Raw genomic sequence first — 26740 nt, forward strand, 5'->3', positions numbered from 1 at the left:
AATTTGCAAGCTGCATGGGGGGTGAAGCAGAAACGCGTCGAACAAATTGACAAACACGCTGAACAAGACCATTGCCCTGGTACGAAAATGACAATGCACCCCTTTTTACAACTTTCTGTCACCAAATATCCAGTGCGTTGAGGTCAAGGCTGCTTTGTGCACCGGCATGCCCTGTAAGCGCAACACGGCCTCAAACACGCCAGACTACATTTGCACTGACACAAAAATTACGTTACAGCCGTTTTTACACCGATGGTACTGGAGTGAGTCTACCAAAATTGTGTTTATTTGCATTCAATTATAAAACCATTAACAATAGTGTAATAAAAAGAAACGTTTTTTTTTTGTCATTGGGAGTGGAGGTTAAGAATGATACACACACAATGGGAAATGGAGGGAATATCCTTTCTGTTAAAGAGAAGCCATTTACCAACATCCTCCTCCATCTTTCAATCCTGGAGTATTGCCAACAGTCTGCGCTTTCCTTTGAGTCTGCCCACTTGAAGCCAAATTTCCTCCCCCTCCCTTGGGCAATTTTCAGTGGCTCGGTCCAACTTCCACCCCCTCGTCATTTATTTTCCAGGCCTATGTGCTTTGTCAAACAACTGGACTATCCTCAGTATGGTGACAAGAACAATGTTTCCACCAGCACACCCCGATCCAACCTGGCCAAGGAGCTGGAGAAGTACTCCAAGACCAGCTTTGACTACATGGCCTTTGAGGGCTCCGCCAACAACCACCAAGTGTACGGGAAACGGGCCATTGCTCCCAAGGTTCACGGGCACAGGGATACCTCCCCGAAAGGATTTGACGGTAAGATTTCATTACAAATATCATAAGTGTCTCGCATTTTCTCTTCAATTAAGCTTAGCTGTCACTTCGCTGAAATTGTCATTTTTACAAAACTGTAAATAGTCTCATTTTCACCAAGGATTAGGTTGTAGTACAGTTCAGTGTTTCTATAGTAAATATTCTCAGTTTTCAGCGTCCTTGCCCTGGAATAATGGTCAAAGGGGTATAACACAGTTTTCTTGTGGATTTTATACAAAGACAGTGAGCTACGCAATATTGAAGGACAAATGTTCGGAAGTCTTTGATGTAAAACAAAGTCAGGAACATTTGGGAAATTTGCGAGTCTTTACCAGAGAACAGAAGTATTTCTATCAAAGCCAGAAGAAAGCCAAGCGATGACCATAATGTGTTGGGCATGTTGTCATCCAAGGCCACGTTACTATCGTCTCGTCTTATCTGTGCGTAGCTATCACATTTGTCTGCTGGATTTGGGTGAAAACTTGCCAATCTTTTTTAATTTTGGGCAATGAACAACCAAATCCTGTTTCTTGCTTTGCACATGTTGATGTTCTTTTGCAACAGAATATATGTGTGTGTATTGTATATATATATATATATATATATATATATATATATATATATATATATATATATATATATATATATATGTATGTATGTATGTATGTATGTATGTATGTATGTATGTATGTATATATATATATATATATATATATATATATATATATATATATATATATATATATATATGTATATATATATGTATATATATATATATGTATATATATATATATATATATATATGTATATGTATATATATGTATATATATATATATATATATATATATATATGTATATATATATGTATATATATATATATATATATATATATATATATGTATATATATATATATACACCTCAGAAATGTTTCTTTCTTTCTTTTTTTTCAACGCCGACATATTTTTAAGGCAGAATAGTGAAATGTTGAACTTCTTGTAGGTGTCTAGTGCTCTAGTGTCCTCACAGTGGCCGAAAACAGTGATGCATAAATTAGATTTGAGTTCTCACTTTCTGCTCTGTGCCCTGCAGCCAAGCGCTACTGCAAGAACTCCAGCTCGGCCAGCAGCACCACCAGCACCTACGCTCCCAGCAGCAGCAGCAGCAGTCTGAGCTGTGGAGGTGGAGGAGGGGGTGTCGGAGGAGGCGGAGGGAGCAGCGCCAGCAGCACTTGCAGCAAGAGCAGCTTCGACTACAGCCACGACATGGAGGCAGCACACATGGCTGCCACGGCCATCCTCAACCTGTCCACGCGCTGCCGAGAGATGCCACATGGTATGGGAGGAAAGCCCCAAGATCTGTGCTCACAGGTAGGAATCCAGAACATATGACAGCAATACGGCCTACATGGTGTTTTTTTATTTTATTTGTTTATTTTTTTTAAATTCCGGCACGCCACCAACTAAAGTAAGCCACATACCAGGAAAGTTACATGGTCTACACTGTTTGCTTGAAAAAATGATCATATAATTAATCTTCCAATAGCAATGCCATGAGCTTCATTCAACACCATGTATTCATTGATTCATTGTTCGCATTATTCATTGATTCATTATGAACCTCACTGCAAATGATTGCTTACATGTTTTTAAATGTACATTAAGGTCATGTGACTTTTAAAGGGGAAGTCAAGTCAGTATGTGCCTCCACTAGTTTAGACGTTACATTCTGATTAATATTGCGTTCGTGGAATATGAATTAAGGAAAAATATCCACCGTTTTTAATCCATCTCTGGGGACGATCGACTAAAACGATATCACAATGCCTAATGGCTCCGGTAACAACCGTCACGGCTCATCTGTTTTTTTTGGTTTGGTCATGTGACATTTTCAGTAGACAACTGGCTGTACACAGAACCTGAGATGCTTTAATCATATTCCACAAATGCAATATTAATCGGAGTATATATCGTAACCTAGGGCAGTGCATCCCGACCTTTATTGAGCCGAGGCCCCCATTTTAAAGTAAAACAAACATTTCACAACATTCTGAATTAAAATCACGATGGTGATCTCGTCTCAATTTTGTCACAAATGGACTTACTCAGTGTGAAAGGTGGGCCTATTGAATTGACACGAAAGTGATATACTTGCAGGAAGCCATGACTTTTGACTATTGTATGAACGACAATAAGTGGATACATCGGTCTATCTGTCATTTGAATGAATTAATGTTTTTTCTCATCTTTGCATTTGCACAAAGTACCAAGCAACAAAATTGACCTATTTAATGGATTTAATACAAGAACATTTAAACGTCACGCTTGTTTTTAATAAATCAATATTTTCAGACAAATTGAGTGAAATTAGACAACTTCCTACAGCATCTGATGATCTCTCGGAACATGTGTCAACAATGTGTCGCAGCGCCCGGGTTGCTGTGACACACCACAACACTTCCAAAATGACAGTGGAAGTTGACAACAATTCCTTTTAACATGCTGGTTCATTTCTGTTTAGAATTTGAAACAACTCTACAACTGCGCTACTGGTCAGGTGTCTTATGTGGCACTATGGCTGAAATATATTGTCCCCCCCAAAATTTAAGTTCAAGTGAATTTTACAACACACTCATCATAATTGTGCAAAAGTCATTACTTTGCATGAAATACAACCTACACCCATGTGTCTTTTATCTCTGCTCCTGATGCCCCTGTCAGAGTTGGGAGTTCCTCAAGGTTGAAAATGTGCCCTGATATGATCCTGCAGCCTCGTGTGACTGCATCGAAATGAGGCTCCATCTCCTGTAGCAGTCACAGACATGTCTACCCATAGATTATCTCGATGCGTCTTTCGTTAGATAAGTGCTAGCAGAGAAACCTGACAAAGATCGGGAGACTCCACCTGTATACTCAAAATAGACACACACATAGACAAAAGCGCTATGACTGCGTCTTATACTCGGGACTCAGTGGGGCATTTTTTTTCCCTCCCAGTGTAGGGATCAGATAGGAGCAGGACCAAGCGTCGTTTCACATGGCATAAGCCCAGCGTGTCATTTCTGAGAAGATAAGGTGACGCTGTTTCTGTATTATCTGCGCCGAGATGCTGAGCGGGAAACGGTGGGAGTACGAGCGAGGATGTGAGTGAGTGAGAGGGTGAGAGTGAGACAGAGAGAGAGAGAGAGAGAATGTTTGCTCAATGCTAATGTTGATGGCGTAGATTGAACTGATAATAAAGATAGCGGGCAATATTTTTTATTTTTTTTTATTTTTTGTGGCCAGTCTCTAAATGTCACAGTGCAGAAGGGATGAGAATATACGTACCAGAGTGAAGGAGGAGGGAAGTGGAAGAGAAGCCAAAAGCCACACACTTTCAAAGCAAAGTGGAAAGGAATAAAGTTGGCGGGAACAAAGGCCTGAAGCAGTCAGGACTTCCTGTGGTCCTAAATCATTTCATTGTCTGTCCTATACGTCGGAGCGAGACAGACAGGATGCTCCCCGGGCAGCACGGGAAGACAGGAGACTTCACAGGGCTTTTTTTTCCCCCTCCTCAACTCCTTTTCCTCTTTCATCTCAACACCTCGGGTCGTGCCAAATCTTTGTACAACTCCTCTCTGACTATCAGTGCTCTTACACACGCACACACACATGCAGACACACACTCTCTAATCAAGCCTCCTTCTTGTTTTAGTCATTATTATTTTGAGCTCAGTCCTCTAGTTCATTTGGCATATACCTTCAAATGACTTGCTTTCATTAAAATGGATGCCCAGTGTTCGAATGTAGTCAGAGGATTTATTTCACTAGTAGAGCTTGGGGGGGAATGTTGTTGGTTTTTGTGATTCTTGTACACAATATCGCAGCTGACCAGTCAGATTTGCACAGATTTACATCTTTAAATGAATGTAGCTAATATTTCAAATGAATTACTTTCATATGTGCTCCTACAAGAACATTTAATGGCGTAATAGTTTCTTCTTGAGCGTGCTATGATTAAGACTCTTTTGTGATTAAATGAACACCATCATCATGCACACAGACTTATTGACTGATACCGTTCATATCCACTTTGAATACAATAAGTACACAATTAGATGGCAATGTAACAAACGGGGAAATTGGACCTCAAAGACTGCAGGGGTGAGGAAAACTGAAAAAAATATTTTCATTACATTGGAGAGAAACATTTCCTATTTAAATTACCAAAGAGGTATTTAATTTACACTGACATTAATATTCTGATGTTCACTTTACTGAGGAAATTCACACAATGGTAGCTAGTTGACTGGTCAACAGCAAATTTTAATCAGTGATGGCTTTATGTGTCCCTAAATTAATTTTTGACATTTATTTATTTTTTTTTTAGAAAATTAGATTTTTATTTCTTTGGTTTGACCTGTAAAATTTTGCACATTGCGGATTGTTGTAATTTATAGCGATGACATTACAGAAAAAAACAGTCCACCTTTTGCTAAACCTAATCCTTAATGCATGACTATAACTAAATCTAATGCTAAATTACATATTCTTTTATTGTTATCGTTATTATTGGTATTATCATTCAAATCTGATGTGCTCGATGAAAAGATTTTAATGCAATCTGAGAAAAAAGGATGCCACATTTTAGGGCTGTTAATGCCTGACATGATCAAATTCTATGGACGTACCTCAATACTTGGACAGTGTGTGAACAGGTTAAAAATGCAACCTCAATGAAGCGTGTGCGGCAATTTGACTTTAACTTTTTACTTTAGCGGACATAGTCTTCATACAAGGGTGAAGAAGAGAAGAAAAAAAGAGAAAAATCGCAACTATGAAAAGTAGATGTCAACGCGTTGAAAATCCTGTCACGTTATTGTGAGGAAAAAACAGGCTTAAGAATTTAGATGAATACAAAAATACCTTTAATTTTATCACAACTTTGAAAAAGCAGTGCAGCGCATGACTCATGTGACTGTTTGAGTTTGTAGGCGCTCGGGGCTAGTGTTAACCATTGTTTGTACAGTACTTTTAAAACTGCTGAGAAGCATTTGTGACAGTTGGCCAACATGCACAAAGTTTGAAGCCCACGGCTTTTGAGAAGGTTTATTTCCTTAACGAGAACTGCTACAGCTCCCAAACCGATGGAATGACCTCATTGGTCAACCCTCTGCAGTGAGAGACAAGCAGCCGTAGAATGTTCTTGAGTCTTTGACATGGTAGCAGAGGTCGAACCACACCAAGGGTTCAATGAAGGAGAAGAGGCACATCCTCTCATGTTATCATTATTATATTATGAGGGGCTGAGTCATGCATTCACTGACAAGGCGGCAGAAAAAGCCACTCAATATGAATTAGGCGCATTTGGGACCTCCGCCGTTGCTAATGTTGCATGAGAGATCGTGGCTCACAAACTAAACATTCACCCCAAAGGTGTTTGACAGGGTTGAGGTCAAGGCTCTCTGCCGCACCAAACTCATCCAACCGTTATTGGATCATGCTTTGTTGCCTGAAGACATGTCATGTGAGTGTTATTAAATGCGCTTGCCCGAAATGTCTCCACACAATTGGAAGGATAAAAAATTATTTGGAAGATGAAAAATATGTAAAAATAAACATCCATCCATTATCTGTACCGCTTCTCCTCAAGAGTCGTGGCGGGTGCTGGAGCCCATCCCAGCTGTCGTCAGGCAGTGGGCGGGGTACAACCTGAACTAGTTTTAATATTTAATACATGGGTATTTCTGAAGTTCTTGTCACATACAGACTGCCCCCCTCCCAATTTGGTATCATTTCACAGTTTAATAACATAGCTGGAACTTGCTCAAACAATCTCATATCTTAAATAGATGAAAAATTTAATAAATTAAAATGACTAACTTAAATATTAGTTTCATACTTTATTTATTGTTTTTTTTTCAGGGTGAATAATGACATTCATTACTCATAAAAAGGCAAGTTGGGTATAATAATATGCTTGGACTAGGGCTGGGCGATAAACCGAAAATTTACCGTTACCGAAATTTATTCCAATGACCGAAATCATTTTGCCCATGTCGGTAAATTCGGTGTTTAAAAAAAAAAGAAAAGCCTTTTCTGTCTGCGGCAATGTTCATGCCCCTTTAAGACGACTACGGCGCCTCTAGTCACGTGACTCCACCCGTCTGATCGAGAGAGAAAACAGACGTCGCGGTCGAAGCTGGCTATTCAAATCCGGAAGCTTTTTCACCACCCACAACACAACCATGCTGTGCTAAAAGTTCAAAGTGAGAAGCAAGGTTCGACAAGTAACAACAGCCTATAACGGAAGCGACACCATACGAGAGAACGTCTCAGAGGTGGACGCGATAGCCTAGCACATAGCTAAAGATTTCGCTCCTCTAGTTACAGTGGCGCGCACAGGATTTAAATGCTTCATGAAAGCCGTATTTCCCAATATGGACTACATCGGGCCGGGAGCTTAGACATGTCAAGCATTTTGCATCTCCATCCGACTTGTGGTCGGGTCGCAACATGGATCCCTGATTGAGCCTGACTGTGCATTACATAGACGACAAGTGGCGACTGCGCACCAGAGTACTCGAGACAGCACATTTTCCCCGATGATGCACACTTGTTTATTTGGCTTGCATTGACATTTTCTTTCATTTTATTTAGCATTTTTTTTTATTTGGCTTTATTTACATCCTGCCAGCATCTTGGCGCAATCTATTTGCAGAAAAAGATTTTTCAAGAGGGACCCTTTTTCTTTGTGACATTGTTCAAGTCATCCAAAGCAAGCTATTTGGAATGTTTATTCAAATGATTTTTGTACTTTTATTTTTCATTGAAAGTAATGTGTACCAGTTGGTCAATAAAAAAAACAGTCAATATGCATTTCCTGCATTTATTTTGATTTTAGTCCACGGGGGAAATTTATCGTGCATTTATCGTTATCGAGGTAAAATTGCTCAATTTCTCACGATATTGATTTGAGGTCATATCGCCCAGCCCTAGCTTGGACATCGTCAAACAAGCATGTGCAGTTGGCATTTTCAAGGAAATCCAATAAAAATACACCAACAAACAAAGAGGAACGCTGTGTGTGCAAGGCAATAGTCTCGACTCAACTTGTATGCTTGTTTGACTTTCTTTGACTGAGGGGGGCAATTTACAAAAATGTGCCAATCTGTCATTGGTCATCATCAGCGGCTTGGGCACATTGTCAGTCCGTCATTTTTTTTTTCAAGCAGAACCAAACTGTAACCGTCAGTCAGTCCACCATATTGTTTTAACCGCGTTTACGTCATCACTTGGAAAGTTTCAACGGTCCGCCAGTCCATCTAATGCCAATCCATCAGCCCCTCACTCCCTTAGTACTTGACCCGGTTAGTGCAGATTAGACTGACAAACAAAAAAATTAATATAAAATACCTCTGTCGGTACTTAGTCCATCATTCTTGTTTCAGTACTTACAGAATGCCCGCCTCTGCTGTTTAAATGTATCCAAACACACAAAATGTTTTTTGAATGTCATTCTTCAACCTGAAAAAAAGAACAAGTACAACATTTTACATGTCACTAAACTATTTTAAGTCCAAAATCTTCTCAACCAGGAGGTTTTAGCTCGTGACACCAGGAGACCACGGCCACAATCTATATTATTCCTTGTGAGGGGGGGACAAAGTGAAGAGGCGATGATGGAATTTGAATCAAGCGTTATACAGATTAGGGAGGACACAACCACAACATTAGGTATAACTGCAAACTCTAATAAGGTCCGAAAGAAGCAATGATGCCTTTTTTTTTTTTTGTATATATAAAGATAATGGTCAGTTTTGATTGTTGATGGCAGATAGATCAAATAACTATCTTCATAATTGTGGTTTGCCTGGGTGTAGAACTGAATTTCACCGATAGTATATTCAAATTTCTGGGTAATAATTGCTGCACAAGAATATCAAAATATTAGAACCATATCTCATTCGCCACAGTACAGTTACAGTACAAATTATAAGTACAATAATATACAAAATATCTCCACGACAGTTTCAATCAGAACTGAGTCTGATTGTATTTTAAAGGCATTTCTTACATCCTGTATTGGATCTTTTTAAATGGCGCAGCTTTACCCAATAGTGTAAGATAAGATAAGATGTCCTTTATTAGTCCCACAATGGGGAAATTTGTCTGTGATACATTTTTTTTCCTTTATAAAATACTTAATCTCATGATGATAGTGTATAGACCGAGAGGAACAAGCAATAAAGAAAATATAGAATAGTGAGCCGTGGCCCACTTTTTTGTTGGTGCACAGCATGGTTGTGTCTCTATTTTTGGGTTTGGAGCCGTCTAGTTGCAGCCATTGCTACTCATGACTGCTCTTGAAGCCAACCCCGAGTCCTCAGCCCCTCACCCCCTCCACCACCTCCATCCCATGACGTCCACTCACATTAGAGTCACACGAGTGCAACACACAGTTGTGCAAGCACACCCACTTGTGACTGCGCCGAACATGGGACACACTCTACAGCAGGCTGGAAGGAAAGAGAGAGATACAGAGAAAAAGACATGCTCGCAGAGGGATTCGCTCGTCCTTGAGCACTGATGACCTCGTCCACTTTTGGCCCTTTGCAAGGGCAGTAGTATTGCTAAAGTACATGCTTTGTTATTCAGAAGAGAATTTGTTAAAAAAAAAAAAAAAAAAACATAGCTCGTTTGCGATAGCTGAATTGAAAAAGGAAATGTGGAAATAGACGCTATTCCCTGTATTTCTATTTAAATTCAATCGTTGTTTTATAGAGCTGTTGACTGTTATTTAATCTCAAACCCTCTGTCTCTGTCTCTTCTCTCTTTCTATTTTACATTCTGATGTATCATTTTCCCTTCATCCATTATCATTGGACTGAAAACCCCAACACACACACATGCATCACCAACATCATGCGCTTTCACTTTACACCTTCCAACCACCACCACATCCAGAGTCCCAGCCTGGATGTTGACGAGAACGGTACATTGGACCTGAGTATGAGCAAGCGTCTGTGCAGCGGCGGAGGGGACTCTGTGCTCACCCCGCTAGAGCCAATGTCCCCGCAGAGGCAAGCTGCCCTTCTGGGCTCCCGCTGCTACGGCATGGGCGACGCTGCCGACTGTTGGGACCTGCCTGTAGACTACACCAAGATCAAACACATAGATGAGGACGAGAAAGAGGTAAAAGAAGGAATACAAATATCATTTGATTCATGTGATAAAATATATTTGTTCAAATTCTTGGAACTGTTGGTGCATCACTCTATTTCAGTGACATAAAAAATATTTAAATTGAAACGATGGCTTCTGTTTCTGTTATGTTCAGTCCTAATTGATTGATTCATTTGAAGCATGACAAAACAAGGTCCATGTAGTCATGGTTGGATGAGTTTGGTATGGAAGGACCAGACAGCCCTGATAATATCAACCACACCTCAGACCTCTCAAATGTTCCAACAAAAAAAAACATACAAAGATACAAGTCTTATAGAAAAGTGTTACCATAGGTGTCGTGACTTGAACATCTTGTCGCAATTTGCCGGTAAAGTTATCAGTGTAGTGTGCTTTCATGTCGTCTTGCCTCATTTTGTGGATTAATTTCCTCCTAAAAAAAAAAAATCGCAATGAACGCAATGAGGTTGAATAACTGTAATGAAGAGTAATGACACATACAGTAAATTATAGCATTACAGTGAGATTTTTCTGGGATGGAGGTGGTTTTAGACAGCACAGATTGATGATGCAGATGCTTCACTTCAAACTGTCTGAGCTTAAACCTTCCCTCCATGTACAGATTCCACATAGTCAAACATTTGCATTGCTGTTTGAACGTCATATCTGGGTCTCTCGCCTCCTGTCTTCACTCACTGTCGTATTTGGAACACTCAAAAAGTAATAAATATACATTTCTCAGGCAAGTCCTAAAAGTGAATTGACGTCAGTAGTAAAATGCATTGAGGTATCTCCTCTGTTTGTGTCATGTTCCCCACATCATCCTACCTTTCTTTTTTTTTCACATTTTGCTCTTCTCTGAGATGAATTATGCAAAGTAGCACCTTGGGAGGGAGGCGGAATAGCTCATCTCATCAAAGAACTGCTGGAAATCAATGCACCACTGCTGGGTGCATCTGTCGATGTGCACAGGCGCCCCAATGTGCAGTCTCTTGCTCGCTCGCTCGCTCTCCCTTTTTCTCTTTCTCTCTCTCTCTCTCTCTCTCTCTCTCTCTCCCCCTCTCTCTCTCTCTCTCTCTCTCTCTCTCTCTATCTGTGTGTATCTGCTCTGTATATGCTTTGTCTGCATGCGTGTGTGTAAGTCTATGTTTGAGTACGATCCAAAGCGAGCCTACTTTTTGCGATGCGTGCCTGCTAGCTTTCTGACTTGTTTTAATTGTCGAGGCGTACGAGACGCAGCCTCACACATACAGTTTAAGTATACCAGAGTCATTTCGGACAATTTCAGGTAATGTCTGTTCATAAGCTATACTGTACGTACACTGCGGGCATAGAAGAAGAAAAAAATAGAAAAGAGAATTGCATCAACTGCCGCCGTGCCCTGGTTGCACGTTGCACACACTGCAGACAAAGCGCGGCCCTTTTTATGGTGGTACGACGCGGCATTGCCATCTAGTGGCTGAATTGTGGATTACAAGAACAAGCCCAGCCAACTCCCTCAATTGTTCTTCAGAATGGAAAAAAAATCAATACTGTATACCTGTACCTGCAGTGAAGCTCACAAAGAAGAGCCTATTCGGATAGCAAGGTTAGGCTCAATAGCTACATCCATCAACGACCACATTGAGCCTCCATTCATCCATGTTCTATACTGCTTGCCCTCATTTAGGTCCCAATTGAGCTGGAGCAGCTGATTTTGGGCAAGCGGGCGGATGTGCCTGAGTCTTATCACCAGTCAATTGCAGGCACATGTAGACAAACTACCATGTACACTCACATCCTCGCATATGGACTATTTAGAGCACTCAATTTTAAAGCAACATACATGTTTTGGGAATGCCCGGGGAAAGATCTAAACTTAACCTGAGAAGGCCAGAACTCAGATTTGAACTTTGAATCTCAGAACTATGAGGTATTATTGCGATACCACGTTAAACCTTTGTTTTTGTTTTTGTTTGTTTTTTAGTAGTAGTCGTTGTAGTAGTGATGTTCTTGCTATCCATGATTTGGGTGCATATCAGCATGAGTTTCTTATGATTATAAGAACTGATTCATCACATTATCTGAGATTATGTTGAGATAATTTATCTCAACACAGATCTGCATTTTTCTCCCTGAACTGAAAAGACGTGCTTAATTTTGCATTGCACATTATTCAACTGTGATAAACTGATATCATTTTAATTTTAAGTTTTTTTTTAAACAGATAAGCTTGTCTCCCATCCAAAAACATGTGCAGGATTTTAGTTCAATTAAAGACTCTAGATCAGGTCTAACCAACATAGTGCCCACAGTCACCAGGTAGCCCAAAGGACCACTTGAGTGGCAGATGTATTTTTATCAGCTTCAGAATGTCTTCTTTCACCTGGTTGCAGTACAAGTGTGGTATGGATGTGAATGAAATAAAGAGCCAGCAGCATTCTGCCTTCCGCTATAAAGCAAGTCACACTATATTTGCATGCTAACAGGAAATGGCCAAACTGTTACCACTGTGGTATTAAGGTTTGAAATTAATTCCATTTTACTTTGTGTAACGGTACTGCTACAACAATTGGAAAACACAGCTTTGATTATGCCAATTTGTTTTGGCACTCAGGTCAACTGACAAGAGACTGAACGAAACAGTTGATAACAAATGTAAATGTGTTTATATTAGTCAGTGACAATTTATAGAGAATGGAGTGCATTGCCAGCCAAATGAAAGTCAGCAAAGGTTGATTGTCAGTCTTCTCCACCTCTGACAATCATGATCTTACTCTTTTTAGTGTCGTATGAGGCTTTGGGGCCTCAGGGTCCCCTAAAACACTGCAGGCAAATGCATGATTTGTTGTAGAATTGTGGTCAAGTCTTCTTAACTCATTCGCTACCATTGACGGATATAGACGTACTTTCATTTTACCTGGGCTGGCAGTGAATGAGTTAAAATGTGCTTCTGTATGACATCATCTCTTCCTCTCTTTTCTACATCCTGCAGGATGACCTGGACCCATTCCAAGACCTACTGGAGGACCGCTCCTACACCACAGATGTCAACATGCCCAGTCCCAAGCCCAAGTATGCCCAGTGCAAGGAGAGTAAGAAGGACCTGATAACGTAAGAATCAGCCACAATGACGTATCTGTTTTATGTAGACAAGACACACCTGCACTGTCCATCTAAGCCACATTCAATCATTATTTGTAGAGTGCCACTTATCTTGCTTGCGCTTTTCCATCCTGTTGTGTGTGCTTGCTGTTTTCTTATTTCATTCAGCAGCTTTATATCCATTAGTCCACACTGAATCAGAGTAATCTGTTTTGTACCAAGTTAAAAAACTCACAAGGAATTTGCTAGCCGGTAGATGGTGTCATTCTCGTAGTGCAAAAGAGCAAAAAAAAAGTTTAGCATAGTGAATGAACAATGAAGCTTGCTTGTAGTTAGCTCTCTCTTTGTAGTTTGATTTTTCAGTCTTACACAACAACCAAAATATAAATTAGATGAGGAGTCCCAACCATGAAAGGAATCACAGACAGTGAAGCTAAACTGGAAACAATGAAAGCCAACAACAATCTCAACACCCTCTTTTCTGCAATTTTCACATTTTCTTCTCCTTCCTTTTGGCTTTGTAAATCTGTCTATTTTTTCGGTGACAGATGTCCCACACCGGGGTGTGACGGAAGTGGTCACTTGACGAGCAATTTCGCCTCACATCGAAGGTGTGACTTCCTTTTCTCCTGGTGGTCTCCTCCTATTTATTGTTTTCAGTTTACCTCGACAACGCTGTCAATATTCTTTGGCAAATTGGCAGCCTCAAATAAGTCTAATATCAGTTTGAAGACTACAGTTTGTAAAGATGGAATCTTCAAAATAAACCTTCAAATAATAACTTTGAAAAATTATAATTATTATTATTGTTTTGTTTTGTTTTTTTTGCACCACAGCTTTAACCGTTTAGAGCATGCCTGGGCAAACTACGGCCCCGGGGCTACATGCGGCCCGTTAAACGTTTTAATCCGGCCCGCCCAATTTGAAAAAAATTAAATGAATAAACCTTGTTATTGTTTCATTTTCGAAATACTGTGGTTTTTCAAAGACATATATATTGTCGTAATGCTTTCATTTAAAATTATATGGGGTTTTTTTTCTCTGATGAGGTGAGGTTCCCAAAACACTCCATCCAGCTGTCAAATTTTAGAACCCACTGTGGCCCGCCAATCAAAAAGTTTGCCCACCCCTGGTTTAGAGCATGACATTTTACACAGTGTTGCTTGTTAATGAAATAGTTTTGCAAGAGTTGAATGATGCCAGTCTGTAAGGTACACTTGAGCTCATGTCACTTTCCTCATCAAGTCAATCATATCTTTGAAAATATGTCAATTAGGTAAGTGCATTGTGTGGAGTGCGTGTTCACTACACTAATGTGCACGAATACAGCAACCAACAACACGTGTTCTACATATCATGACTGTTTTGCATTCTCAAGTGTTTGTTCATGTCAATTTTGCTCCAATTGTTTGGGTTCCTCATCATTGTTTTATTGCTAATGTCGGGGTGTATTTCTCAGTCTTTCAGGTTGCCCCTTAGCTGATAAAAGTATTCGGAGTATGCTGGCCAACAACGCGCAAGAGCTCAAGTAAGGCGTGAGAAGACTTGTGCGATTTACACTTCTGCCTTTCATCATGTTTCAAATAAAGACAAAGTCACTACAAAGTTGGTCTTATTTCGCTTAATTTGAAAGTAACTCATTAATGAAAAGAGATTTAGTGAGTTTCCTTGCCTTTGAAGAAGTATTGAACAACTCTGTAGAACATACAGTTTGTATATCAGCATGTGCAGGTCCCAACTTTTCTTGGCCTTTTTTGAAATTGTTTTCACGTTGTTTTAATTTTATTAACAAGTTCATTTTGTAATTTAGTAGAAACGAAAATGAGTATATCTTTTTTTATATTTATTTACATGATGCTAGGCCCTGAGCCCTTTTTGTGTTTTCTGCCCCAGGTGCCCGACACCAGGGTGCGACGGTTCGGGACATATCACTGGCAACTACGCCTCTCATAGAAGGTATGCAGCGCTGACTTCACAAGAAATAGACCTGCTGACTGAACTCTGACAAAAGAAAAGTGACGTATTTATTTTTAAATATGTTTTTCCCATTTGCAACAATTTATCTGCAGCCTCTCAGGGTGTCCACGGGCCAGGAAAAGTGGGATAAAGATCATCCACAGCAAAGAGAACAAGGAAGATCAAGAGCCTATCAGGTAGGACAAACTAAAAATATAAAATACAAAATAAAATGGAAAAAAATGACAGCACTTTAAAAAAAAAAATAATAATTGAAACTACATTTTACTTTGTACATCTACAAAACGAATTAAAACTAACTATAAATAAAACGAAAATGTCCTTTGTTTTCATCTTTGTTAATTACTTTCAAACATGAGCTGTGGGGTTTCTTTCAAATGATGAATGTGCAGTATTTATGAAAGATGGTGTACAGTCATTCTGGAACTGTAATTTTCTCCAGTTTATTACACAATGCTTATTGTAATCGTTTTTTTTTTTTTTTGTTTTTTTTCAAATCTTTCACTCAAAAAATACACCAAACCTATACAACTAAAACTAATACTTAAACTAATAAAAACAAAACTAAAAAAAAAAAAAGCATTTTTGAAAATTATTACAGCCCTGATACATCCAGAAAATATGAGATTCTAAAATGAGACTTTACACCACAGTGAACGCAAAATAACTACGACATTAAACCGTGGTATTGCATGTGCAACAAATGTACCCACCATGATGAGATCCAAGTTGTAAGTAAATCTTGAGCTTGTCGCCATTTACCAAACTGGTGTAGTATTTGGTGCGCTCCTGCAGAACCACCAGGAGAGAAGGGAGTGAGTGATTGGCAAGCAGAGAGGCGGGGAGAGATTGATTGGACGTTACCTAAATCCCTCAGTGGGCTTCTGCGGCCTCCCTCCTGCAGCCAAATTGATTTCTCTTGTGGTGCAGAACACAAACAACACACTTGGGCTATTCTCAAACTAAATGTTTGTTGGAGGGTGATGTACCACATGTGCCGCTGCTCGAATGAATGGAATTGAAATATGCTATGTACAGAATATGGGCGCTTCTTTTGAGGAACATTATTTCAGAAGGTGACATCACAGTGGCCGAGTGGTTCACATGTCACAGTTCTGAGTTTTAGATATAAATGGGGCTCGGATTGAATAAGCAGTGCAATAAATGAAAGGACAAGCAAATGAGATGACAATTATTGAGACAAAAAATCTGCTTCCATTGTTTTTGTCGTCCTTTATTTATGCATATCAAACGTCAGCTGCTTCGTGTGAGGCAAATGTCCCCTATGAACATGTGCAATTAGTCTCTCTGTTTTTGCACAAGAAGGCTTTTCCGAATACGGATATTTCAGACATTGTAACAGACAAGTAGCTGTTATGTATGTTTCAAGGTATTAAAGCACTTTTCCATATGTCACATTAAAGTGTTAATCGTCAAAATGCACATTAACATTGCTGTTCAAAAGGATAGCCTTGTAGTAGCTTTTAAAGGAAAGTCTTGAATGTTGTCATGGGAGAGGCCCCCCGAGAACAAATCAAACAAGAAGGACAAAACTGGACCAACACACTTCCATGACTTCAAATCCCCTTGTTGAAAAAATGAACGACAGGTAAAACAACACGTGTGAGGACTTCATCATAACACTTTAGAGTGTCGTAATAATTTAACTAAAGATCACACTTATTGTAGTTGTAGCAGATCAGTGTTTTATTATCATTTACTCACTACAAATAATTTGTCTTTGTTCATCTACCGTATCTATGCCAGCGAGATTTAGTTGCAGGCAGTACAATTAACTGAAATTCCATTAAATGGTACAATTATCCACCTGGAGCCATTCATCTGAAAAAAAAAAGACCCAAACCTATGCACACATTTTGTGACATCTTTGTTTGCATATTTGCTGAGATTTTTTTGGGAATCGACCAAACATGAAGATAAAATGTGCTTGGCTCTAAAAAAGAAGCTTCAGTCTACATCAAAGGGAATTAAAAGGATATCTAAAAATCATCAAGTTGATCTCAGACCAATAATTCCCAATATGCAGGCAAAAATGATGCTTCTGGAGGCTGACATTATCTTCCCCATAATCTATTCGGTGAGGTTTTGACATTTGGAATTACTTAAATCCTTATTGCATCTGATTAGAGGCTCTGCTGTGATGCATTGTGTGTGTGCGCGTGTGTGTGTTTGTTTCTATGCATTATGGGGACATAGGTGTGCGTGGGTGTGATGAGATTGTCAGTGGGATGGCTTTAAATTGGTTGATCAATCTAGTATTTTAGTTTACTTCAAAAGGAGGAGGAAATATGGAGAATGTACACCTGCTGACCAAATTATCGATAGCCTAATGTTTATGCTGAGAATTAACAAATAATGCTTTTGCTGTTGATGGGTATTTTGTTGAGTGAGCAAACTGCTCCAGCAAACTCAGATTTGACGGGTGCCTTCTCAAAATGGCATCTTTCATCCCCTTCCACATCCCTTTAGGTCGGATTTAGGTCAGGGATCCTTCTGTTTTGTTGTTAAGAGCCAGTTATGTTTTTTAACTGTGTCTGTTTTGAGTCACAATCCCGTGTTTGGGATCAAATCCCATTATTGTCAATTACAGGTTATTTCAATGACCATTGTTGTTTTTTCTTTCAATAATGGGAGGGTGGCAACAATTGTGCCTGTGCCATGTGTGCAACGACAACAACAACAGGTTAGGCTGCTTTGCTCCATCCAACACAGGTTATTGAATGTTGTCAGTTGTCCGAAAGATTGCTTTCACCAGCAAGTCATGGGTCCTTCAACAGGACAAGGACCGCAAAACACAGCTAAGAAAAAAAAATATTGTTAATATTGTTAAGCAGTCCCTGGTCTCCAATCTATTGACAATCTGGAAGGAGATGAAACATGCAGTCTCAAAAAGACACCCTTCAGGGGAGTTTATTCACGAGGATTGCGTCAAAATAAGTACCAACAGAATTGTCTGCAAATGTAAACGTGTGCACAGTCTGCTGTTTGAGTCTCAAGAAGACAACAGAGAGTAATAGATGCTGTAGCTAGTCATACTCTGTGATGTTATACAGCTGCATCATCGTCACGTGCAAACAAAACGACCGTAAAGGTCTACTGTCATCAACATAAATGTGATGGAACATTGCAGATCAATACAACTATTAGCATATGTCCTCTGTGCATGTTTGACTCTTGACCCGGCAGGTGTCCTGTTCCTGGTTGTGATGGTCAGGGTCATGTGACAGGAAAGTATGCATCCCACAGAAGTGCATCAGGATGTCCCATAGCGGCCAAGAGACAAAAAGATGGCTACCTAAATGGCATCCAGTTCACATGGAAGTCTGGCAAGACGGAGGGAATGTCCTGTCCCACGCCAGGCTGCGACGGCTCGGGTCACGTCAGCGGCAGCTTCCTGACACACCGAAGGTACCAATTGACTTCATTTGTTTAGTGCATGAATGTAATCATTTAGTGGGCACATTTGTTGAATCAAATCAAAAGTTATTTAAATAACCCTAATTTAATTGTTACTAAGGTTAATAATATCTTCGATTAGGCAATGATGATCATCATTTTTTTTTAATGATAGAATTTTAAACATCCACAACCACTGAACAAGGAATCCAAATCCAACAAGATGAGGTCAAGCCTGCTTGGTGATTAATAAAACTGTTTTCAGCACAGGTTTCAAACTCAAGGCCAGAGGGCCAGATCTGGCCCTATCGCATCATTTTATGTGCCTTGCAAAAGCAAAGTGCGTGACTTCATGTTTCTTGATAAAATACGAAAATTGTCTTCACATTTGAAAAACTTTGAGATATTGCAAGCATGTTTTTTTATCAATCCTCCCTTAAAAATAAATGTAATATTTCAAGAAACTCTTTTTACTGGCCTCTAATTTCAAAACTAGTCATCACTTTGTTGTGTATCTGTAATGAGGCAATCATACATTTATTTGGTGTCACCATTCACGGTACTCGTGGCCTGCGACAAAAATGAGTTTGACACTCTTTGTTTTCAGCATTTTACTTGAACAAGTTGCAACCCAATGAAAACTGTGATGCCCAAGGTTTTGCAATTAAAATTTTGGCAAAGTCCTACGTGTATAACCTCAGGGATTATTGTCTTTGCAGAGATGCGTGTGTGACTGTGCAGAATATGTCCCAAATAAAACATTTGCTTTTCCAGTCTGTCAGGCTGTCCGCGTGCCACCTCTGCTATGAGGAAAGCCAGGCTCTCGGGAGTGGACATGCTCACAATCAAGCAGCAGCGCAGCAGCAATGGTACCTACAACCATGACTTACATCCACAATTAGCGGAAAGAACATTTTTGCCTTCACTTCCTTTTTAAGGGCAAGTTGTAAATGATGACACAAAGGAGTGACACCAGTCCAGAAGTAGCCTGTTCATAAATCTCACATTGATTAACTGAGCTACATATCGTGCTGACACTTAACTTTAGCCTTTGCTGAATTTTAGATGCTCATAAATGATGAGAGAGGATCATCATCCAAAGTTGTCTGAGATTCTTTCTTCCTTTAATTGACTAAAATGATCCATGTCAAATATTTCATAGCGGTGAAGATTGTGTCTCATAATGTCCTTCATAATTCATTGCCGCAGAGTTTTAATGTGTCATTTTAATGATCCCTATCAAATATGAAGTCTGCTGTCATAGTTTAGCCCCTTTGCAAGGCCTTGCGCAAACGTGTGACTTGCCGCTCTGCAGGTTTGGATCACGAAGAGGAGCTCAAACATCTGGATGAAGAAATCAAAGACTTAAGTGACTCCAATTCACAAGTGGAAGCGGACATGATCAAACTCCGAACTCAGGTAACACTTTAAAGCATTGGCATTCATCCCACCTGACTGAGTGAGATATCCAAGTCATCTCTGTGAGCCTTGGTACCTCTTCTCCCTTCAGATCACCACTATGGAGTCCAACTTGAAGTCCATGGAGGAGGAAAACAAGGTGATTGAACAGCAAAATGACTCTCTCCTGCATGAGCTGGCCAACCTCAGCCAGTCACTGGTTAACAGTTTAGCTAATGCCCAGCTCCCCCATATGGTAAGGGCCCCAAGGAGCGGCAAGCCAGACAGTTGCAGTTAACAGTCATTGCGGAGAGGCTTGTTTGTGTGAATGTTGAGAATGATGTAATCACATTAATGCTGTTGTGTGGTAACCCTGAAAGCTGAATTCTCGCGATGTATGTGACTACACAAGACCCCGAGAATCCATTTGGGTCCCGAGCCAATCGCAAAGCAACAGTGTGTTGGGGGACGGGTTATGCGGCTTTGACGAAAATGTTTCTTGGTTGACAATCAGCTAGATTAAAAAAAAAATACATTGTGTTAAGATGCCGTTTGCCATCTGTGCCAATCATCGAGATAACAGGACTCAGCTGGTCAATGCAAGGCGCATGTGACGGCAGGTGACGACATTTCCATGCGTTGCCGGGATTGGTCAAAACAAAGGTTTGACAGAATAAGCACTTCCCTATAGTCTCCCCTTTTTTGGTACGGCCATTTGACCAATGGATGGAGCTGTTGAACCGTGCAATTTTTATTTTTTGGGAGGATCTGAGGTCAGGCTGGACCTTTCTGCCACACTTGCCCTCTCACTTGTGTATTTGAGCAGGAAAGACACAAATTTAGCTAGTTTAAAGATGGAATCAGAGTCATTAGTGTTTTCAAAGACAAAATGATTATAATTCACAAATCAGAGAACTAAAGTGGAAACCAATTTTATGTAGCCTATGGCTAATCATGGTTATTATTGCAAATTATTTTACATTCTTCGCATACAGGTGAAGCGCTGCCTTCCCTAATGGGACATTCCTTATAACCGCTGTACTGTAATTACCATTGACACTGTCATAATTTGTCCAAACAATACAGAGTGTGCTGTTTTTTATGTCACAAGGTTATTAGCCTGAATTTTTTTCCACATCATTTTCATCAGCATTGCACAAGATTAAAAACAACAATTCCAATATTGTATAGCCCTAGTGTGGAAATCCATTTATGTTCAGACAGTTCCATGTTTACTGGGAGCTTAGAACTCAAGTCAATTTTTTTTTTTGGACATGACTTAAACTGCAAGTGTGCAATGGATTCCATTTGAAATGCCCGCCAATGTACTATTCAAGATGCCATCATCAAACAACAACATTAACAAACAATTTGAAATGGGTTACTTACCTTTTCTAATAAATCCATGACCACTAAAGGCAGAAATTATAAAGAAGTTAAGAAAAACAAGAACCCGGTGTGAACAGAAAGGTAGAATGGCTCATGTGTCATCCCTGCAGCTCACAACTACTATTGGGGACATTTTGCAATTTTTCTCACTTTGGTATACAGACATGCAATTTCTCGTCGTATGAGAATTGCATTTTGTGGTCTTTGTAGTTTTTTTTTTTCTTTTTTTAAATGGAGAAGTCAGTCATTAAACATTCACCACAATTCCATTAGATTATCAGAAAGTCTACACACCCAAGACAAGTGTTTGTGCCTTCAGCGAGAGATGAACGTTGTTCCAAGTTTGACAACTTTATACCAAGTCTAATTGTTGTCTTATTAAACATTTTTTATTTCACATTTGGCTTTTGAAGGTGAAAGAAATTCCCGTATATACATTTTTGAAGCAAACAACTGCATACTACCGTGTATAGATGCATCTTGATTACAAATGTAGTAAATGGTAAGGAAATATTTTTGTATTCATCTAAAAGCATGTAAGATCTGGTATGTTGTTTATTTCCACAGAAACCGCTGGCACACAAAGAACCTCTTCTTCGGAGTAACGGTTGTTTACAACTCCACCAGCAAGTACGTTTTTGTATTTCACATTTATGGTCATAAACTGTAAAAAGCAATAAATCACATATTTTACTGGACCACTATGTGTGCATATTAGTCGGCCCAATATCAATGAATGGATCTATTTAATGAATTAGTCTCTCTAATCGCTTCTTGTCATGTTTTTGGACCTCCAGGAGCCCATTGAACAAAACTTTGATGCCTATGTCACTTCCTTAACGGACATGTACACAACCCAAGACCAATACCACAATCCAGAAAACAAAGCCTTGTTGGACAACATCAAGCAGGCGGTCCAAGGGATCCAAGTGTAACTATTTCACCCCTGCAAGATGTGGGCCGTGTCTCTTAATCCTCAAGAGCGGTGAAGGTTTCATCTCCTTGGTGCAGAGCAGTCACATATAATGTACAGTGTTAAATATTCGGAATACTTTATGAAAAAGAAAGTTATTATGCTTAGCAAGAGACATAAGACAATTTCTTTTCTTTTCGGGGGTGGGGGGTGGGGTCTTGCTTCGAGGAAGAACACAAAAGCATAAACAGCAAAATAGTTTTTGAGGACATTTTGTACGTTTTCATATGAGCTGACAGTGTCATGTAATGTTTCTAGCTGCTCACATATGCACATTTTAGTGTATACGACTGAACAGTAAGCTGATACTAACGGAACGTGAGTTCTTTTTATTGCTTGACCTCAGAGCATTTTAGATGACAAAACAGAAGTTGAGCTGGACAGTGATCTGAAAGGACAAAAAAACAACATGAAAATGAAAAAATAATTTTTGGCCTCAACGGGTGGTTTGACATTTTTTTTTTCTTTTTTTTTCCTATGTCTTGCTTGTGGAGTGTTCAAGGGCAAGAGCTGGCTTGCAAATTACTTTATTTTTGACAATGCTTGAAACAAATGTTGTGTTTTCTTTTATTCTAAAAAAAAAAAAAATACGTGTAGCTGAAGTGGGGTGGGAGTGTATTTGGTGCTGTAAATGAATCTAGAGGGGGAAACTGACCGGACGTATGTATGAATGTATGTATGAGCAGTTATATTGTACACATCATTACACGGAAACCCGATGGTGGAAATCCCATGATTTAAGAGACCAAATTATTTCCTAGAGGAATCAATCTGTGCAGTGCATGTACGGTCACATGCATCTCAATCGCAATTGCAACTGTTAAGGCAACGACCTCGAGATATCATTCACATCCTCCTATGAAATCCAAATTGTGTTGCTCGACTCAAATAATACTTCAGCAATATAAAAAGTAAATAATTAGTTTATTATAGTTATGAGATACAATCTGCAAGGGGACAAAATATAGGGTATATGCAATTTCTTGTTTTTAAACAAAGTGGGGCAACACTAATCTTTTTAATATAGCTATGTAAAATAGTGATGTTTTTATACAAATCTTTTAATACAAAAAAGTTTTTTAAAATAATGTAGGAGGAATCTAATTGTTGAGTTGTCAAAGTGAAACCTTGGTTCCACTTTTTTTCTGTAATATTTTGCACAGGGACACCTTCGTTTCCATGTTCTGATGTTCTTACAGAACTAAAAGCAGTACCCGAGAGACGAAAAGGAGGATTTTGTAAAGAGTATTTATAGACAGCGGGACTTACAGGGTCACTGTCCCCACGTATGTGCCAGTAGACTATTTGCACTTGTCCTTGAAGATATTATCCTTACATATGGCGACGTGCAATTTTCCAGGTGACCTCTTTGGCACACGATTGGAGCAACTAACAGCTTGGAGCCACTGTGTGGATTAAGTACCACTGAAAAAGGAAGAACAGGGAAGAGGATGACTATAACCATAGCAGTTGTACTGTAGGCTATTGTAAAAACATGATCAATGTTCATTTTTGCTATGTTTTAGGAAGATGAAGTTATCCCCCAGCAGCACTTTATATCTAATCACTGTACAAAGGAATTAAGTAATCAATTAATTCAAGGTTTAAAAAAAAAAAAAAGAAGAAAAAATAGAAAGCAGAAGACAACAAGGCCTGGTGAAACGAGACCTTCCGAGAGAATGATACAATCCAGCATCACACGCACCCATCGTGACTGTGTGCGCCTCTGCATTCTGTCGTTCGGCTGTTTGCGCTCAGCAGAATTTGCCTTGTGTGGAACGAATGGAGCTAAATCTCATCAAATGAACTTTGCCGTCCACTTCCGGGATTCTCTCGTGCGCATCATCCATGACTGCATTCGCCTTTTTTCCACGGCATTGTGTCTGCAGCTTTTTGCCAATATAGTGATGCTTCAGTAGAGTAATTGCTAGTGCAAGTTTTTGGGATTAATTGTCATTATCAGTCAAAATGGAAAAAGGGATTATTAAAGCACAAACTGCTCATCTGACGTTGGTACGTAAATAACAAATCCGAAGAGTTATCTGTGACTATCTCATAGGAACACAAAAAGGTTGCAACATATTTAGAATGATGACTTTTCATTCAAAAAAGATTGTTGAACATCAGATTTTATTACTTTATTTGCACCATTTAGTTTTGAGATGGGTTTCAGTGACCATGAACAAAGACTGGATTTTGTATAAACTATTGTGCTCTCTGTGGAACTGAAGTTTGATTTATTTTTGTACGACACAGCATGGATTTGTTGACATTTTAATTTTGCTATAAATGTGTGAGATCACAAGTTGCTGTGATATTTCATTTATAAATTGTGAACTTTGTACAATTTTTGTCATGCTGGATGTTGACACATCTTACTCGAATAAAGAAAAATGTGTTGCCAGAGGCCTGTAAACTGCCTCATGTTCTTTTTGTTGTTTTTTATTCTGCCATAATTCTTTTAAAGTTTAATTGGTGTCCATTGTGTAGTACATACAAAGTTTGCCACTTATATAAGCTCGAGTACTCGTTTCTCTTGTTTAATTTGATGTGTTGTATTAGTGCTAGCGTTGAAGACAAATGCTAGCATGTCTTATCTTTTAAATGGCTGCCTAGCATGGGGAGGGTTGTAACTTCTTAAAAAGTATTAGTATTGTAGTCTTACAAGTGTATTATTATTCATTATTCATTTAAGTCCGGGGTGTCAAACTCATTTCTGTGGACGGGCCACATCGTAGTTATGATTTCCCTCAGAGGGCAGTTATGAGTGTGAACCCATATAAATGTATGCTCTTCTTACGTTATCACATAACACACGACAAATTGATGGAAAGCCAGTTTTTAAATCAGAAGCCAGTTGGTATTGTTTTTTCAACAATTCTTCAATGTATTTTAAAAGGGGAGGGTTGATAACAAATGGCAATATCTCATATCTCAGTGTTGTTAAAATTGAAGAAAATGTGCTAGAAAAATGAAGTTGACACATGATTTGAGGTCGTGGGCCAGATCTGGCCCCCGGGCCGAGAGTTTGACACCAGTGACTTAAGCGCTTACATACGTTTATTACGATACCTTTTTAAAGCATAATTTCATTGTTTCATCAATTTCCAAGTACTGTTACAACTCTTGCCGGTACACAAATAGGTATACCTATTTGTATTAGACATTAAATCACATCATTTCTAATAGTTTAGTAAAAATCCTAGTGTATGTAATAGCAGACAAATATGAGTCCCACATATCAAATTTTGACATTTCGCATCACAGTACAGTACATCAATTCGCCAGCAGATGTCAGACAACGCAAACGGTGCAACACAAAGGTGCTGCTTCATACAATTGGCAGTTTTTCGTAGCAAGTTGATTGATTTCAACTTCCCAAAACACGTCTTGTTTGTAGTTGTTCGGAAAATGGTTCATGATAAGCATCTTTATCGGTTTTATGGAGGGAGCGCATAATGGTGGACTCCACATTCTTCTTTCATACATACTAAAATATGTTTCACATTATAATTTGGCGTTGCACATTTGACACACTATTGACTATTTATTCACCTTCCAAGTAAAATGGAGCTTCAGAAACTGTAGAGATAAAACCGGCCTCCACAAATAATTAATATTAATATGTATATCAATAATAAATATCACGTTTGTGTAAATTCTGTAAGACATTTTTCATGAAGGGTTCTACTCTAAAAATATTGAAAAATACACTGAGTCACAAGTTAGCAACCATCCATCTATTTTCTGTACCAACTTGCCTTCATTGGTTTGTGGCTGCCCCAATGCAGCCGACTTTGAGCGAACACTTGACAGCAAGCACAACCGCACACGCTCACATTCACAACAGTGGGAAATTTCGAGTCTTTCAGCAAGTTTTCGGTTATGTGGAAGGATATTTGGTGAAAACACACATAATCACATAAACATGCAGTTTCAAACCCTGAACCTCAGAACTGTGAGGCTGACATACTAACTGGCCATTACAACCCACCAGCCATTCCCTGATCGGGGAAACTTGGTCAGAGAAAGACTGTTTAAACTTAAAGATTTCAATGACAAGTGACAGCTACTTAACCTGAGTCCTTTTTTTGCACTGGTAGTGCAGTCCTGTATGGCTGAGTAAAAAAAAACTTTGTTTTGTTCAGTGACATGCCTGTGACTTCCAACAGTGTGTAACAAAGGCCTAAAAACATGTTCAATGAATCTATGATGCAATGAAAACAATTAGAGGAGTGCATACAGTACACAGATGTTTCCTGCACTCCGTTGAGATCAAAGCACTGTTGTGTCTCCAGAACATGTTTAAAAACAGGATGAAAAACAAACAATGTGATTACGGTTAGGGCGTGAGACAAGGTTTTGGAATTTAAACAGTGACGTTAACTATTTCTTGTTTGTACTGTACTGTATGTCCAGACGTGCATTGTACACAACAAGGCTGAATTGGAGCCAGAAAATGAGCTTATGTTTATATTTCAGACAAGAAAACATTGGGAAATTTAAGGTGCAAAATTAGGTCTGCTAAAA

At 39.2% G+C, this 26740-nt stretch overlaps 1 protein-coding gene across 6 annotated transcripts in view; it reads left to right on the plus strand.

Annotated features, from left to right (window-relative positions):
• The window catches only part of myt1lb (myelin transcription factor 1-like, b), a 105780-nt gene extending 81141 nt beyond the window's left edge, over positions 1-24639 (plus strand). For 3 of the 6 annotated variants that reach the window (XM_088288648.1, XM_088288844.1, XM_088288704.1), the window contains 13 exons: positions 584-813; positions 1901-2178; positions 9754-9981; positions 12947-13065; positions 14516-14584; positions 14950-15012; positions 15126-15209; positions 18241-18462; positions 19225-19319; positions 19766-19869; positions 19961-20104; positions 21805-21867; positions 22035-24639. In XM_088288648.1, coding sequence (XP_088144774.1) covers positions 584-813; positions 1901-2178; positions 9754-9981; positions 12947-13065; positions 14516-14584; positions 14950-15012; positions 15126-15209; positions 18241-18462; positions 19225-19319; positions 19766-19869; positions 19961-20104; positions 21805-21867; positions 22035-22172 — 1837 coding nt within the window. In that variant the 3' untranslated portion in view covers positions 22173-24639. The remainder of the gene's footprint in view (positions 1-583; positions 814-1900; positions 2179-9753; positions 9982-12946; positions 13066-14515; positions 14585-14949; positions 15013-15125; positions 15210-18240; positions 18463-19224; positions 19320-19765; positions 19870-19960; positions 20105-21804; positions 21868-22034) is intronic. The other 3 variants (XM_088288816.1, XM_088288751.1, XM_088288904.1) reach the window with 3 other exon arrangements.
• Positions 24640-26740: the final 2101 nt, after the last annotated feature.

Source organism: Idiotropiscis lumnitzeri, chromosome 1, assembly GCF_059441095.1.
Source record: "Idiotropiscis lumnitzeri isolate Australia: NSW breed Sydney's pygmy pipehorse chromosome 1, RoL_Ilum_1.0, whole genome shotgun sequence".
Taxonomy (NCBI): domain Eukaryota; kingdom Metazoa; phylum Chordata; class Actinopteri; order Syngnathiformes; family Syngnathidae; genus Idiotropiscis; species Idiotropiscis lumnitzeri.